The following is a 17,162-nucleotide window of genomic DNA, read 5'->3' as shown; positions in this document are numbered from 1 at the left end:
AGGCTCCAGGGTCCATGCAGGACCTGATCTTGATATCAGCTTGTCAGGACGCCTGCCTTTGTTTAGACCTGATAGAGCCCTTCCTACTCTGGATGCCTTTATGTGAGAAGTTGTGTGTGGGAGGGGGGAGGAGATGCAGAACACATGAAAGCGAAGGAAAAGAAAGACACTCATATAATATTAGTGAAAAAAAATTAAAAGGCAAAACAGGTAAATCATCAAAGGTGCTTTGAGGAAGAAAGCTAAGGGTGTAATTTACAGTCAGTTAATGACATACACATTTCTTTCATTTTTGAATCTTGATTGCAGTTATTATCACTTCACCATTAGTTTAGAATTATCCAGTCACTAAAATACATTTTATTGAGTGCTTTTTCAACCCCATCATTATGTTGACATCATAGTAGTGAAAATTCTCTACATTGGCTATATTTTATTCGATACTAGCATGAGTCAGTGTTAACATCTTAAGATGGAATCATTTATAAAGTTTATATAAATAAAATGAAAATATATCCTCTCGAGTGGTAGCTTCAAATATTTTGTCTATAAAAAATTTTAATAGTGTAAAATATCCAAAGATCACATACCTTTTACTGCTTTTCTCCTACCTACCCCCTCCAAAAAAAAAAAAAATGAAGTTTTTACTTAAATAAAGAACAGATATGTTAGCAATATTTCATGAATGTTTTGGTGCTTTATAATGGAAGTGGAAAATCAAATTCTCTTGTATGGTGACAGTAAAGCCAAAGGTAGAACTGTTAGAAGAATCTAGCTGTTGTAAGATGGATAGTATACCTTATTCTTTAAGGCGGATTACTTTCTTCTTTAATCGAATCATTATAAAGTGAAAGAACCTTAACAGAAATTGAGATTTTAGCCCATAGAGCCAAATAACAAAATAATCAAATTTATAGCTCTTAAATATTCAGTATGACGTGGCTTTGGGGGACTTGGGGGAGTAGCTGTTTTACATGTCTGTTTGTGCCTTATTTTTAACAGGGTCTTACTGGACAGAGCTCACTCGGACTATGACAGCATGTTTCGCCATCTGGATTTGGAAATGCTTTCCTCACCACAACATTCTCCAGTCAATCAGATTGCCAATACCTCAGAAACAAATACCTCGGACAAATCTTTCTCTAAAGACCTCAGTCAGATACTAGTCAATATCAAATCATGTAGATGGCGGCATTTTAGGCCTCGGACACCATCCCTACGTGACAGTGACAGTGATGGAGTCTCCTGTAGAAAATGGTATCGGAGTGTAAGTCGAACAGGAGCAGCACAACCTGGGACCCAGACATGCAGCGCCTCTGTGCAGAGTAAAAGCGGCAGTGGCTCAGCGCACTTTGGTATGTTCATTCGTTACGACGTGCGTTTCTGTAGAAGCACCAGGTTCATCAGTTTTTGGAATATGTGGTCTATTATACTTACAGCTAAAAGTCCTTTTCTCTTAAAGTAGAATTTTTTAAAAATCAAGGTTTAAGTATTTATTTGAGTCCTGATTGTACGTGTGTCTTCATTTAAACATTTCCACATACGTAAGATGTTTATTGCTATTTAATATATGACATTTGTTTCCTGGATATACTTTGTGAACTACCAACCAAGATTCAACTATTATGTTTCAAATAATAAATAAAAAGAAAATGGACCATAAATTGATAGTGTTTTATATTTGGACACTTTTCTGGTCTTTTACTTAGACTGCTTTAAAGTAAGCCAGCAAGTTGATAGATACACAAGCTTTCTCTGCTTACACAGTCATTCAGAATAATTTGTAAGAGGGAAACTAATTTTTCAAAGAACAACGTTTGTGTAAGGATTATTTTAATAATTTTGGAAACATTTTCAGGTAATACCTACTTTAGCATTAGGCCTCCATTGTGAAACGTGTCTAAAATAAATGCCATCTACTTAAAATATTCTTCAAATTTTAGTTTTCTGTTTTAAAGCAAATATCTGTTGTCTGAGGCATGTAGATTATAGAAATTCACTGTTAAAATTGTCATACAGATTTTTATAAAGATGTTTATTCTGTCCCCCTAATTATCTGGTAAGGCTACAGTTAAACCTAATAAATATGAAAATGTGCTTCTTATTCTTAAAGACCTTCAGAAAAGGTTCCATAAACTAATTTACTTTGTGGTTAGAAATAAAGTACTTCTGCGAAGCGGAAGTCATTCAGCTCATAAGAAAAATAATAACATTTCAGAAATTAAGTAGAAAATAATCTAACTTATTCTGAGGCCTACCTAACAGATTATTTGTAATCCCATTAATTTCAGAGTCTATATCATGAAGAGTCAGTTTCTCTCTGCTTTTATAGTCTTAAAAATCAAAATGAATTTTTCAGTATGAAGGAGGACTTATATATTGGTGTGAGTGTAGAGATTTTAATAGTATAAACTTGTAATATGTTTGCCTGATAAAGATTTTTAAGATGTTTAAAATTCTTTTGAGACTAGACGTAGAAAACTGGCTTGTTCTGTCAATTCCTCATCTTCTCCACCTCTTAAAATAAAGTCATATAACTATCCTAAGGCTCTTACAGTGATTTTTTTTTTTTTTTTTTTTTTTTTTTTTTTTTTTTTTTTTTTTTTTTTTTTTTTGCGGTTAGGCGGGCCTCTCACTGTTGTGGCCTCTCCCCCTGCGGAGCACAGGCTCCGGAGCACAGGCTCAGTGGCCATGGCCCACGGGCCCAGCCGCTCCGCGGCATGTGGGATCCTCCCAGACCGGGGCACGAACCCGCGTCCCCTGCATCGGCAGGCGGACTCTCAACCACTGCGCCACCAGGGAAGCCCTACAGTGATTTTTTTTAATGTAAATTGTTTTGCCATACTACTTAAGTAAGCATTGATACTGTAAAACTTACTTGATTTGTGTTTGCCAAAGAATATTAAAAGGTGAACATGGAACAGTAGTATTACCAAAAGTATAGCTGAAAAAAATCTTTAATAACCGTATAATTTTCTTTTTAATCATTTCCTTCCCCTGTATATGTGATAAAATTAAATGGGTTTATCTATTTTTTTCTGTTGCATCTAATTGTTTTCAATTTTCCCTTAAATGTTACTAGATCTTCCTGTATACTTAGAGAATAGATACCTGCAAGTTGCTTTAGGGTAATGCTTCATTCTTTCATGTCTGTGAATATTCCAGAAACCTAAAGCTTTTCTCTTTGTGCTCTATAAAGTATGTAACAATGGACTCATATCATGTGTAGCTTTAACTTAAGGGAATTCAGCTATAGGCCCCTGGAGAAAAAATTAAAATTTTAGTAGTTCAGATATTATACAGGATTCTAAATAGAGTGGAACTAAAAGAGTGAGCCACGCTGGGAACGGGAGAAGTGAGTCTATTACTGTTCCTCTTGCTGCATCAGTGCCTGCATTGCTGCCTCGCTCTGTTAAGCATCTCATCTTGTCAATGTAATTGTAGTTTTAAAGATTTTTTTTTCATTTGGTATAGCCCCCAGATACAAACCAAACTGCTCCGTCTGGTATTCAGCCACAGAAACTCTGATCTAGTGTGATGCCGGGGGAAACATGGCTGTGTCGGGCTTGTTAAAAGGAGGAGATGGACCCATTGTGGTACACGCTAAAGGAATTTTTTTTTTTTTTTTTTTTTTTTTTTTTTTTTTTTGCGGTACATGGCCCTCTCACTGTTGTGGCCTCTCCCGTTGCAGAGCACAGGCTCCGGACTCGCAGGCTCAGCGGCCATGGCTCACGGGCCTAGCCGCTCCGCGGCATGTGGGATCTTCCCAGACCGGGGCACGAACCCGTGTCCCCTGCACCGGCAGGCGGACTCTCAACCACTGCGCCACCAGGGAAGCCCTAAAGGAATTTTTTAGGCTTAATTTTTACCACACTGACTGTAGAACTTAACCAGTCATTACATGACCTACGAGTCAGCTGATATACTTGCCTGCCGCCTAAGCCAAATATGTGGGTTTTGATTTAGCCGTTTTTGATTATTCTATCATTGTTTTAAATATTAATATTTATGTGTATGCTGTGACATAGTGACGCCCTCTGGACTGATTGTCCCTTTTCTAAATAAGCCTCTATAAGGGCCTGTTCTCACTTTGAAATAGGAAATTCTAATGAGGCTGTCAGGAGCCATTGTTTTTGGTAAAGGCCTGAGTTCTAACACGCCAGCTTTCGTAGCCTCTGTGTCCGCTGCTGCTTGGAGTCTTTTTTGCTTGCTTCCCTGTCTTGACCATTTTGCAGAGTTGTGCAGTCAGACCAGTAGCCTGGTTAGTCAGTGCTAGAGTGCTTGGGCCTCTGGATACTGTACAGCAGAATGACACAGTGTTAGAATTTTTAGGACTGGATTTGGATAAATTGTGTATTTTAAATAATCTTTAGTTAATATGTGATTTGGACAGTTTCCAAATACATTTTTCTAATTTTTTTTTTAATCTACAAAAATATCTTTGGGGAATTCCCAGGAAGTTCAGTGATTAGGACTTTGCACTCTCTCCCTGCCGAGGGCCCGGGTTCAATCCCTGCTTTGGGAAGTAAAATCCCACAAGCTGGGCGGTGCAGCCAAAAGAGAAAAGAAAAAAAAAAAAACTTTATAAAAAAAATATTTGAAAACTTAGTGTTTGTTCAGTGACTAAGTATTCATTTGCATTTGTTTGAGGGGATATCAGATTCAGAATTAATACCTTTTTTCATAATTAGGAAGGAATCTGTAATTCAGAAAGACTGAAAACAGAAATGTGATTTTTTTTTTCCAGAAAAGTGATTTTAAAACCATTATATGTTCAGGATTTGAATTCCTAGTTCCCAGTGAAATTTCATCAGCATTTTAAGTCATTTTTCCAAACTCCCATATCTATAGTATAGATTTGGTTTATTTTCATAAGTCAATAAGAAATTGTAGCAAGAATGATAGGTTCTAATAAGCCTCAATATCTGTAGCTTACTCAGCAGTGCGGTTTACTTCTATTTGTAGCATAAATTAAAAAAAAAATTTTATTGGAGTGTATAGTTGATTAACAGTGCTGTGTTAGTTTCTGCTGTACAGCAAAGTGACTCAGTTATACATATACATATATCTACTCTTTTTTTTTTGCGGTACGCGGGCCTCTCACTGTTGTGGCCTCTCCCGTTGCGGAGCACAGGCGCCGGACGCACAGGCTCAGCGGCCATGGCTCACGGGCCGAGCCGCTCCGCGGCATGTGGGATCTTCCTGGACCGGGGCACGAACCTGTGTCCCCTGCATTGGCAGGCGGACTCTCAACCACTGCACCACCAGGGAAGACCCTATCTATTCTTCTTTAGATTCTTTTCCCATACAGGTCATTACAGAGTATTGAGAAGAGTTCCCTGTGCTCTACAGTAGGTCCTTATTAGTTAGCATAAAATTTTAATATTACGGTAAAAAAGGAACTCTAGATTTGAACACTGAATATTTTCATTGTTAGATTTTGTAGATTTGTGTGGGACCTTATCCTTACCCAGATGTGCTTCAAAACTCAGAATTACTTCCTCAGCAGATTCTGGAGTAACACCCGTAGTGAAATACATTAATAGTTCTACAGTTGTGTAGTGAAGTGCGAGAATAGTCACACTCAGTGGAAAGTTTGACCACAAATAACTTCATGTTCAAGACGTTTGCAGCCAAATGAATTCAGGTTTGGTCGTGTTTTGCCGTCATATGAATTACAACAAACTTTTGTTTTCAGATTGGATGTTTTAGGTAACTGATATGTGCTCACGAACCTCCAGTCTATCAGTTCAGGCTTACTGATCAGGGGATCGTACTGTAATACTGTCTGGAGTCATTTCAGCTTATGTTTTTTTCTTTATAGTTACCCTTCTCTCCTGTATTAAAATAATTTTCTGCCTGTGTACTGCTCAGAGAAATTTCTAATTGAGGAGTATCTTTTAAAACAGGTGTTTGGGTTTGTTTTTTTTTTTTTTTAACAAAATATACATTTTGGTAATCTAGAAACCATCTTCTCAAACTGAATTTTCACATTGTTTACTTTTTCCTAAGTACCTGTCACCTCCCTCCCCCCACAGCCCTGCCACCCCCAGTCATTCCATTGATCTGCTCCAGCTACAGGAATGTGACTTAAAGGCCAGCAGGCTGAACACTAGGCCATTCCCAGCGCTGGTGTACCTACCACATGATAGGTCCTTGCATAAGACGTGGACTCGTAAAGTTTTAGATTATTTCATCTAAATTCCTACCCCAGAGGATTGTTAGAAGCTACCCACACAGCGGTGGTTTCTGGCCTCTGCCTCGGCACCTCTAGGGACAGATTAAAATTCAGCAACTTTCTAGATGAGGTTATTCTGCAGTTGGGAGTCTTGTTTAGAAAGTTTGTCCATATATCGAGCAGAAGCTGCCTCCTTAAATTTAAATCCGCGGGTCCTGTTTGCCCTTGGAAGCACACTGAGTACGTTCTCTTGATCTCCCACATCATAGTGTCCTCCAGATATTTGAAGGCCTGTCGTGCTCCTTCCCTGTTCTCAGCTTTTAATCTTGTCCCTCCTGTGCCTCTGCTCTCCTCCCTAGACCCCTGTCTGTCAGATGCTCTGTAGATGAGATTTCTTTTAAAGCGTGATGCACACTGTTGGTACATTAAAAGTTTGATTATTTTTTGTAAATAATATTAAATCTAAAACAAACTTTTGTCTATTTCTTTTTATATTTAAAATCTCATTGGTTTGGGGGTAGTTTTGTTTCCCCTTCCACTACTAAATATCTTTGTGACCTCAGATGAAAAGTTTCTTCACCTCTAGTGTGAGATGATAGAAGGAAATCACCAGGAATCCCTCCTGATCTAAAATTGTTTGGTCCTTTGAAATGATTCTGATTCTAGGTCTAGTGATCTGTCCACGAAACTACCTTGTCCATCTTTGTGTGAATTGCAAACTTGACTACCACACAATATCTGGAGGTAGACATAGAACCTAAAAACTTTACCTTGATAGAGATACAGGGAAATATGCTCATTTTTGTTTATTTCCACTTAGCATTTGGTTAGACTTTGCTCAGTTTCCTGTGTAAGTAATAGTGCAAAACCCAGCTCAGATTTTATTTGCCCAAATGTACTGCCTTACCTTTGTCCAAGCTTTCCTACGCATTCATACGGCCTTTTGGATTGGAATTTTATTTCTCAGAAGAAATATAAAATCTTAGCATCTCATGGCTTGAAAAGGACTTTATTGGTGACCTAATTTAATCTCGTGTATTTCAGATGAACATACTGAGCCCCCCAAAATTAAATAACTTGCTCAGGTGGACTCAGCCAGTTATGACAGAGCTGAGAATGAAAGAAAAATCAAGATCTCTTGGCCCCTAGACCCATGGTTTTTATTACCATCACTTCTAGCTTATATGTTACTCTGTGCATTTCTTCTAGAACATTTATCAGAAATGTCCAGGGGAAATTTTTATAACTAGACTCTGGAGTGTAGAGATATGTAAGAAATAGGCTAACATAGGGATCTAAAATCTCAATGAGCGTTAGTAATCTAAAATGTCAGTTGCATTTTTATTTCTAAATCTGTATTTGGAGGAAGTTAACAGTTGTTAAAAAAAAAGTGAAATTCACAAAACCCTCAGAGACTGAGGACTGAAATGTTGATTTAAATAGGGCAAAAATATTTGGAACCTTTATTCAAATCGATTTCCAATTTAATATTGCTAATGTTTAAATTAAAACAAATACCAGCAGAATTCTGCAAAAGAATATTTTCATTCATATAAATGGAGTTTTGTATATAGATCTTTACAGTGAATGCTAAATTATTGTTTTCTAGATGTGTAATGACGTGACCTTCCAGAAATGGTCCTTTTTTCTTCTTCTTCTTTTTTTAAGTTTATTAAATATCTCCTACCCGGAAATTCAAGATTTAGGCAACGCACTCAAGCTTAGGAAATTAAAGTAGAAATCGCAAAAACATATTAGCAAACCTATCTAATAAATTAAGGATCTTTAGTTTTAAACAGTTGCTTTTATGGATTTTTTTTCAACATAGAGATATTGTTTTAATTATAATCACTCTTTTAGGACAGCATTTTTTTTTTCTTCAAGTTCTGATTTAACATGTTTCTGTTATATGGAAATGGTCACGTTGACAGAAAGTTTATGTCAATATTTATGGATTATCCTATTATCAATAAAAGCTTTTTCCGGTAGAATTCAGATCTGAGAATTACAAACATAGTAGGAAGAGAAACTCATCAAAGGACATATATCAACTAAACAGATTTGTAACACCCAAAATAAGAAAATGGAAAAGTAGAATTTTTCCAACAAGAAATTATTTTTTGCCTTTGTAACCCAAGAAATTAGTTCAGCGCAAGTATAAAAGCCTGTGTAAATACCAATAACTTCTGAGGTTTTCTTAAACATTATTTCCCAGTTTTCTGATTCGTTCAAAATATGGTAGAATTTCTACTTAACATTTATCTAAGCATTTTGTAGGTGTCCTAGGCAGAAGCTGTATCCTGGGGGATAAAGATTCTTACGAGTTATAAGTAAAAATTGCAAAACTTGATGAAGTAATATTCTAAAGAAATTATCAAAATGTCTTTAAAGACAACAACAAATTAGCTGACAGAATTTTGAAAACATTAAACTTTAGATTGAGGAAATATGCATGATTTATAGATTCCCTAGTACCCAGGGATGCATGATAACCCTTTTTTTTCTGTTTTAAATAGTTCTTATGCAACCATCACAGGCTTCTTAAAAGAAGCCTTAAAGTCAGATGTTGTGAGATTGTATGTGCTTTTTTTTTTCTTTATTTTTAATTGGCAAAAAAAAGAAAAAGAAAAAAGTTTTCCTTTTTAAAAACTGCACACACTTTTTGGGGGAGTAATAAATGAACATTTTTTTGTTTGTTTTTTTTAGAACTGAGCTCTCCATAGACAAACATAAGTAGCATAACACAGTGTCTTTCCTCAGACATCATTCTGTACAGTAAACCAACATAAACATCTCCGTTCTTATTGACTGGATTTTTTCCAGGTGGGTTAATTGGGTGGGGAAAATTAATTAACCTTTGGAGCCTCTTTTCTTCCTGTTAAACTTAAAGGATGGGTTCTTTAAAAAAAAAAAAGTAATAAACCAACAACCTTATATTTCATATGAAGGAAATTTTTGTAATGACTAAAATTAGAAAATATGTAGAACAATTAGTATTTCTACACAGAACTGCTAGGGATCATCTGAATGCATTGGGACAGTAGTATGAATAAACTAGAAACTAAATGGTGATTATCAGATTTCTTCTCAAGCTCAGTGCAAAGCTGAATTTCAAATATGTGGATGAAAAAAGCTGGTATTACCTTTTACACTGTCTAGCACAAGTGTCACAGCTTACAAAAAATAATGGTTTTGAAACTTGGGAAGTGAGCACTGCTTTTTCCTATGTGCAACTCGGAAAGTTTCATTTTGTTTTTCTTTAAACTCAAGCCACTCTCGATAAGTGTGGTTATAAAAATGCTGAAATTTTCTTTTGGAACTGATCTTTAACAGGATGCTAAAATGCTTTAATTCTGCACAAATTTTTTCTTAAATGCTAAAATTTGTTTTAGTGTACTGTAAGATGTGTGTGATCGCTGTGCCTTTTTATAAAGTGTTTTCTCATTTTATGTTCAGCATTTACAGCCGAACAATACCAGCAACATCAGCAGCAGCTGGCACTCATGCAGAAACAGCAGCTTGCACAAATTCAGCAACAGCAAGCAAGTAGTAATTCCTCCACCACCACGTCACAGGTGAGGGATTTGTCTGTCTTATGATTATCCCTCATGGTTTCCCACCAGAGTTCATCTCTAATTACCAACTGTTGTCATAGAGCCTTGCATCTAACCAGCAGAAAAGTGGCTTTCACCTGAATCTACATCATAGCCATTCTAAACAGGGTTTAGAAAGAATGTTACAGGTGAGTATAGAAGCTGTTGCCCCCTGCTCCCTATTTTAAAAAGTAAAACTAAAAAGCATAGTCAGATGAGATGGAGACCCTGTCTTCAAGTCTGACCTGTAGTCTGTGAATGTACCTCTTTAATATACAACCCCACCCAGCTCTCTATGTGGAGAGTTTTAATTATTATTAAAATTTATGCTAAAATAACCTCTTTTACTATTAAAAGAAATCACTTTTGAACTTGAAGCATGTAGATGTTTGCCACTTAAACATATTTAAGGCTTAACTAAAGGCTGAGATTCGTGTCTCTAAGCATCTTAGAGGAAAAATTCATTTAAAAAAACTCAAGGCGCTTCTTTACTTCTAGGCTGAGTTAGAATGTGATGTTTTGCTCCTTCTGTTCTAAAGGGGTAGTTACCTTACTGTCCCAAAGGTGCCTTTGGTCACATGTGTATATGTATGTGTAAGTTAGATGAAGGAAGTTTTACATACTTACTTATTCAGATTATATGAATTTATTCATTCATTGATTCATTCATTGCAAATCACTGAAATGTTTTACTAGCATATTTCGTGTACAACACTTTGTGTTGGAGGTTTACTGTTTCCACATTATAAAAGGCTTATTTTGGTAATTCCATATTATATATTGTCACATAAGAAGATCAAAATTCATAATCCTTGAGTTATAAGATGATTTGAACATTAATCAAATTTACGCCTGTTGGAGAGATGAAGATATTTCAGTGGTTTGCAACTTTCATTTATATTCAGACTGATTTTGGTAACCTGTGTAGCTTTAATAATAATTTGAGACTAAGTGATGCTGATTAGATTTGTTTTGTATTTTCTTTTTAGGGTTTTGTTTCCAAGACTTTGGATTCTGCTAGCGCTCAATTTGCTGCTTCTGCTTTGGTGACATCAGAACAACTGATGGGATTCAAGATGAAGGAGGATGTGGTGCTTGGAATCGGGGTGAATGGCGTCCTTCCAGCCTCAGGTAAAAGGACAAAGACGTTTAAGGTGTTGTGATAACGTTTGTAACGTATGTCTGTAATAAGCAAGGAGCGGAGTTGCAGTCGTTCAGCTGCTTCTCTCCTTTTCCCTAGGAGTATACAAGGGCTTCCACCTCAGTAGTACTGCACCCCCGGCACTTGTCCACACGAGTCCGTCGACGGCAGGGCCAGCTTTGCTACAGCCTGCGAACGTGACGCAGACCGCGGGTTCCCACAGTGCGCCGAGTCACCCAGTGACTGCTGCCAGTTCTGCAACAACTCAGGTTCTGATTGGGAACAACATCCGATTAACTGTACCTTCATCAGTCGCCACTGTAAACTCTCTCGCCCCCATAAACGCACGACACATACCTAGGACTTTAAGTGCTGTCCCATCGTCTGCCTTAAAGCTGGCTGCCGCAGCAAACTGTCAAGTTTCCAAGGTCCCGTCTTCATCCTCTGTAGATGCAGTTCCACGGTGAGTCGTTATTTAAGCCCAGAGTGTTTGAAAAATATGAAATCTGACTTAAATTCTCTGGCATTTCTACTTATTTCTTTGTGTTTTTTGCTCTTTTCCTTATATACATTAAAAATGTATAGATGAGAATTCCTTATTTATGTAAGAACTAAAAGATAGATGTTGTAATTCAATATTGCTGAGGATTTGAACTTTAAAGGGAGTATAGTGAATATTCCATGTATGATTGGGACATGACTTAGTATAATAAGAGCTTATAATATTCTCACTCTTTATTTCACCTTTGGATCGAAGGAGTTCTCTTTAGAATGTTTCTTTTGCTTATGATTTCTTCCACAGCTTCTCACGTAGACAGAATTGATAAAACCCACCATGGCTAGTGCACTAATTAAGCCTCTCTTAATAATGTAAATAATGTAAAGGGTTACAGTATTCATGCCAGGTCAACTTTTAATCAAACCATTATTTTCTATGCTAACTTGTTTTCTTAGGTTTCAGTAGACGGTTTAGAATGTTTGCTCAGGCTCTATTCTGTTTTAAACATTGACAGGAATTAAAATCTTGCTGTCTACTTGAGGAGAAACAAAAAGAGAAAGACGGGAGTTTTCAGTTGAGTTAGAAGATGAGCATAAAAGTGTGAAAAGTTAAATAATATTAATTGTAAGTAATAGGTAAAAATTGTTCTAGAGGTGTCACGAAATATAATATGCTTGTCAAATTAGCATGTATAGAGTGTGGCTCTAATTTCCATGTAAGAGATATTTTTTACACCAGGGATATTCTGGGAATGTTCTACCAAAAAAGAAAAGAAAATCCGATTTCGTCTTGGCTGGGCAGAAGGGAGGAAGAAGAGTTGGGGAAATCCGTATGTGTTTCAGGGGTTAACGAGTAACCTAGTTTGTCTAGAGACTTGGGAAGATTCGTAGTAGAAGCTGGAGGGGTTGGCGGCTGGACTTTGAGGCGTCTTGGCTGCCGCTCTGACACGTAGACTTCCTCAGCTGGGAGTGGCCCAGGGCAGGGAGCAGGCTTCGTAGCAACAGACTGCAGCTATTAGTTTCTGGACCCGTGCATCCCTTCTGCTTCTCAACTTAAGTGGTAGTCACATCTGAGTGGTAGTGCTCATCCATTCTTAATATTCTGGATCTAGTCATAGCTAGCCAGACAACTATAGCTCTTACTTAAATACATAATACGTGGTTTTCATCACTACAGAATTATGTAACCGCGGGAGACTCAAAGTGTAAGGGAAACGTTCACATCACTTACTTTAGCCCCCCTGTTTAAAGATGAGGGAACTGAGGTTGCAGGGCAGAAATTGAGACACAGATGTAGAGAACAAACGTATGGACACCAAGGGGGGAAAGCTGCGGCGGGTGGGGGGATGGTGGTGTGATGAATTGGGCGATTGGGACTGACATGTATACGCTTATGTGTATAAAATGGATGACTAATAAGAGCCTGCTGTATAAAAAAGTAAATAAAATAAAATTTTAAAAATAAATAAATACATAAATAAAGACGAGGGAACTGAGACCCAGAGGAGGAGCTGAGCTCTCCGAGCACGTGGGCAGTCGAGGGGTAGGGGCAGCGGGGACCCTGGTCTTCTGATTGCTGAGCTCCACGTAGAGAAAGAGCTCGGACTTAGAAGTCCTGGCGTGAATGAGCTTCACTCACGTGGTTCCTTTTTAAAACTCTCAGGAAAGGTTTAATAGAGGAGGAGATTGAAACTCTAAACTAAACCTTGGTTATTCTTTATGTGTTGTAACATCTCGGTTGCTTGGGTGCTACTACAGGTTTGTTGGTAATGTAGTTGACTGTGGAATGTGCAGCGGACACAAGCCTGACTTCTGGTTGTGTGTTCCTAATAATAAATCGTAAAAGTTCATATTTCTCTACTTGCTATCCTGCCCCAAAAGAGTCAGATCTCTTTCTATTATTAAAAACATTTAAACTTTTTATTGGGAAGATCATCTTGATTTGTTAAATTGATTGCAGATAAGTAATTTATTGAACTTTTTTCAACAGGGAAAATCATGAATCAGAAAAGCCAGCACTAAACAACATAGCAGACAATACAGTAGCGATGGAGGTGACGTAGCTTCCTCAGGAGTGGAGCCGCAGCCTGGGGACTTGATTAGGTGCTATGCATCAGTAGCATTTTGAATGCAAGGGATGATGGAATGCAGCACATGCGTTTCTGTGGCAGCTGTGGGGACTTGACAGCAATGCTCATCTCTCATGCTTCAATTTTTCTTTTCTTACTGTTAATAGGGAAAAAAATCAACATCTGTAAATTAAGAATACAGCAATTATCTGTACAGTACTGCATATTTGTAATACCCTTGTATATATGTTACTTGAATACAGAGATGTTCATTTGTGATGCTTTGCACTTGGGGGGTGGGGGGAGGGAAATAAATTGCAACAAAGAGTGTGAGATGTGAGAGTGTGTAGAGATGAGGTGTCATCACATCATGTGCATGGTGCAGAACCTGCTGTTTTATCTATTTATTGTGCCGTGTTTACAGTTTTGTACACTGTACCTTCATTGGTTCCTGTGCTGTAGTAAATGTGTTAGGTAGCTGTGGACTCCTTGGTATTTTGTAAATGGTATAACATAACTTGGTTCCCCTCTGGGTCCCTGAGTTTTCTGTGTATCGTGAAAAAAAATGGTGACATACATACAGAATTTTACAAAAAAAAAAAAGGCATCAGTTTTTTAAAAATGGGGAATGTACTGTTAAATGGGGATCTTCCTGGTCTACTATCATTAGGACAAGTAACGAGCTAAAAATGAAGTCTCTTGAATCTTCCCATCCCCACCTGCCCACAGAGCTGTGGGTAGTTTCTGGTACTTAAAGCACTAATGTTATGTTGCTGCTCTGCAAACAGCCCAGTAGTCCCATTTCCTTCCACACCAGAAAGTGTTAAATCAAGTATGCAAATGGAGTCCTTACAACTGGAGTTTATGTTGTCTTGCCCTTTTTTTAGCACAAGAAAAAAATTGTACTTTTTTATTGTCGAATTGTTTCAAAGACTTCATTCTTTACTTGTTCTTACAAAAAGGATATAAGGGAGAAGAATGCAGTAATTGCTGTACGTGTATCATCATTCCAGTTTCTAAAAACAGCCAGCCAGCTTTTTTCCTTCTAAGATTCTCCAGAAGGCTGCGAGGCCAGAACCACAAATATCGGGTGCCTTCCTTTGGAAATATTTGACCTCTCTTCTGTGAAGAGAATGGTACTTAACAGACTACTACTAGTGCTTTGTCAGTACCGAAGTCTGAATGCCCAGTCCAATGGCATACATTATCCTTAAGGTTTTTAATCCCACCTGGAAAAATTGTGATAGAATTCTCACAAAATAAACCCAGGGCATTACATGTTGACAAACTAATGTGTAGTGGTCGTTTGCTTTTCTTTTCAACCCAAGAACTTTTGTGTGACTTTAATTAAAATCATTTAGTAAAGGGGTGGGGGACAGGGCCGGTCATGGGAACGTGAGCAATTACTTTCCAGTTCATTTTTTTCAACAATTATTTATTGAATGATTACCTAGTATGCCTGGGACTGTTTTAGGTCCTACTACAGTGAAAAACATTCCTGCCCTCCTGGAATTTATAATTTCATTGAGTGATAAAAACACAATGAATATGTAACATTTAAATTGTATTATGGTAAGTATTGGGGGTGAAAGTAAAGCAAGGAGAGGGGAGAAGCCGTGCCAGGACGGGGTGGAGGTTGCCGCTTCCAGTAGGGTGGGCAGAGAAGCGCCCACAGAGATGATGGGGCAGGGTGGGTGGAGAGGAGACATACAAAGGTCGGGGTGTGCCTGGTTTGCTGAAGGAACAGCAGTGTGGCTCTGGCGCAGAGGCAAAGAGGAGAGGAGTAGGTCAGGTCAGAGGGCATCGGGGAGGCTGCTCGTGGCGGGCCTGGTAGGTGACTTTAGGGACGTAGGATCCTGGAGCAGAGGAGTGATGTGGTCAGAACAGGCTCACCCTGGCTTAGGTGTCAGAATACAGTAAAGGACCAACACGTCTCCACATGTGACGAAGACCATCCACAGGCCTCAGGAAATCAGCGAGCCACAGGCACACACACGGAGAAAATTCGTTAAAGCGTATAATCAGATTGTTAAATATCAATGATGAAGAGGAAAATCTTAAAAATAATGTTTAAAAAGACGTATTACAGAGAAGAATAAGAGCGACGGCAGATGTTCACTGGAAGCCATGCAAGTGAAAGGCAGTGGAGCCATATCCTTACTGAACAGAAAGCTCTCAACCTAGAATGCTAAACCTAGCAACATTGTTTTTCAGAAACGAAGGTGAAATATTTCTTCATACCTACAAAATCTGACAGAATTCATCGCAAGCAGACGGCCAATAACCAGAAATGTTAAAGGATGTCCCTGAAGCAGATGAAAATGGTATCAGAGATCTGGGTGCACACAAACAAAGACCATCAGAAATGGTAAATATATGTGTACGCATTAAAACTCTTTTCCTGATCTTTTAAGTCTTTAAAAGATAATTGGCTTTTTGAAGCAAAAATAATAAGTGTATTATGGCATTATAACACAAGGAGAAGGAACATATATGAGAACAGTAGCACAAAGGTCAGGGGAGGAAGAGGGCCTAGGGGCCTGATCCTGCACTCAGAATGGTATAATATCCCTTGAAGGTAGACTGTGCTAAGTTAAGGATGTATACTTAAGTCCTAAAGCAACCACTAAAATCACAAAACAAAAAGGTACGGCTAATAAGCAGGAAAGAAAGTAAAATCGTAAAAAATATTCTATTGACCCAAAAGAAAACAGAAAAAGGAAACAGAGGACAGAGTAAATATAAAACAAATATGAACATGGTAGATTTAAACCCAGCCACATCAATATTAAATGCTAATGGTCTAAACAACCCAAGTGAAAGGCAAAGATTGTCAGATGGTGTAAAGAAAGAAAAACCCGTCTGTATACTGCCTTCAAGAAACCCACTGCAGGGCTTCCCTGGTGGCGCAGTGGTTAAGAGTCCGCCTGCCGATGCAGGGGACATGGGTTCGTGCCCCGGTCTGGGAAGATCCCACATACCGCAGAGCGGCTGGGCCCGTGAGCCATGGCGCTGAGCCTGCGCGTCCGGAGCCTGTGCTCCGCAAGGGGAGAGGCCACAACTGTGAGAGGCCCGCCTACCGCAAAAAAAAAAAAAAGAAACCCACTGCAAATCTAAAGACACAAAATAGGACAAAAGTAAAAAGATGGAGAAGGATATACCATGTTAACACTCATCAGAATCTAGAGTGGCTATATTAATATCAGTACATTTCAGAGCAAAGAATATTACCAGGACTTTTAAAAGGTCACTTCATAATGATAGAAGGATCACTTTATCAAGAAGACATAACATTCTTAAACATTTATTCATCTAATTACAGAAATTCAAAAATACATGAAACAAAAATGATGGAATTAAAAGGCGGAATAGGCAAATATACAATTAAATTTAGAGGTTTCAGTATCCCCTTTCCAATACTTGATAGAGCAAGTAGACAGAAAATCAGTGAGGGCTTGAACCATGTTATCAACTAAGTTGCCCTAATTGACATTTTTAGACCATTCTATCCAACAAATGCAGAATACACATTTGCTTCAAATGCACATGAAATGTTTAGCAAGGTACACCATACTGTGGGCCATAAAGCAAATCTCAATAAATTTAAAAGGATTTAAATCATACAATGTATTTGCTCTGACTAGAATAGAATTAAGTTAGTATTAACAGAAAGATCTAGGAAG

The 17,162-nt window shown here is 38.0% G+C and overlaps 1 protein-coding gene across 4 annotated transcripts in view; it reads left to right on the top strand.

Annotated features, from left to right (window-relative positions):
• EPC1 (enhancer of polycomb homolog 1) overlaps positions 1-13,755 on the top strand; it is a 66,973-nt gene extending 53,218 nt beyond the window's left edge. The window contains exons 10-15 of one of the 4 annotated variants that reach the window (XM_079700181.1): positions 1,003-1,355; positions 9,635-9,753; positions 9,834-9,920; positions 10,761-10,902; positions 11,012-11,375; positions 13,401-13,755. In XM_079700181.1, coding sequence (XP_079556307.1) covers positions 1,003-1,355; positions 9,635-9,753; positions 9,834-9,920; positions 10,761-10,902; positions 11,012-11,375; positions 13,401-13,473 — 1,138 coding nt within the window. In that variant the 3' untranslated portion in view covers positions 13,474-13,755. The remainder of the gene's footprint in view (positions 1-1,002; positions 1,356-9,634; positions 9,754-9,833; positions 9,921-10,760; positions 10,903-11,011; positions 11,376-13,400) is intronic. The other 3 variants (XM_079700184.1, XM_079700183.1, XM_079700182.1) reach the window with 3 other exon arrangements.
• The last annotated feature ends 3,407 nt before the right edge of the window (positions 13,756-17,162 follow it).

This window comes from Hyperoodon ampullatus (genome assembly GCF_949752795.1).
Source record: "Hyperoodon ampullatus genome assembly, chromosome: 3".
Lineage (NCBI taxonomy): Eukaryota > Metazoa > Chordata > Mammalia > Artiodactyla > Ziphiidae > Hyperoodon > Hyperoodon ampullatus.
Note: the sequence above shows the minus strand (reverse complement) of the source record. Positions and strands in the feature narration are given on the sequence as shown.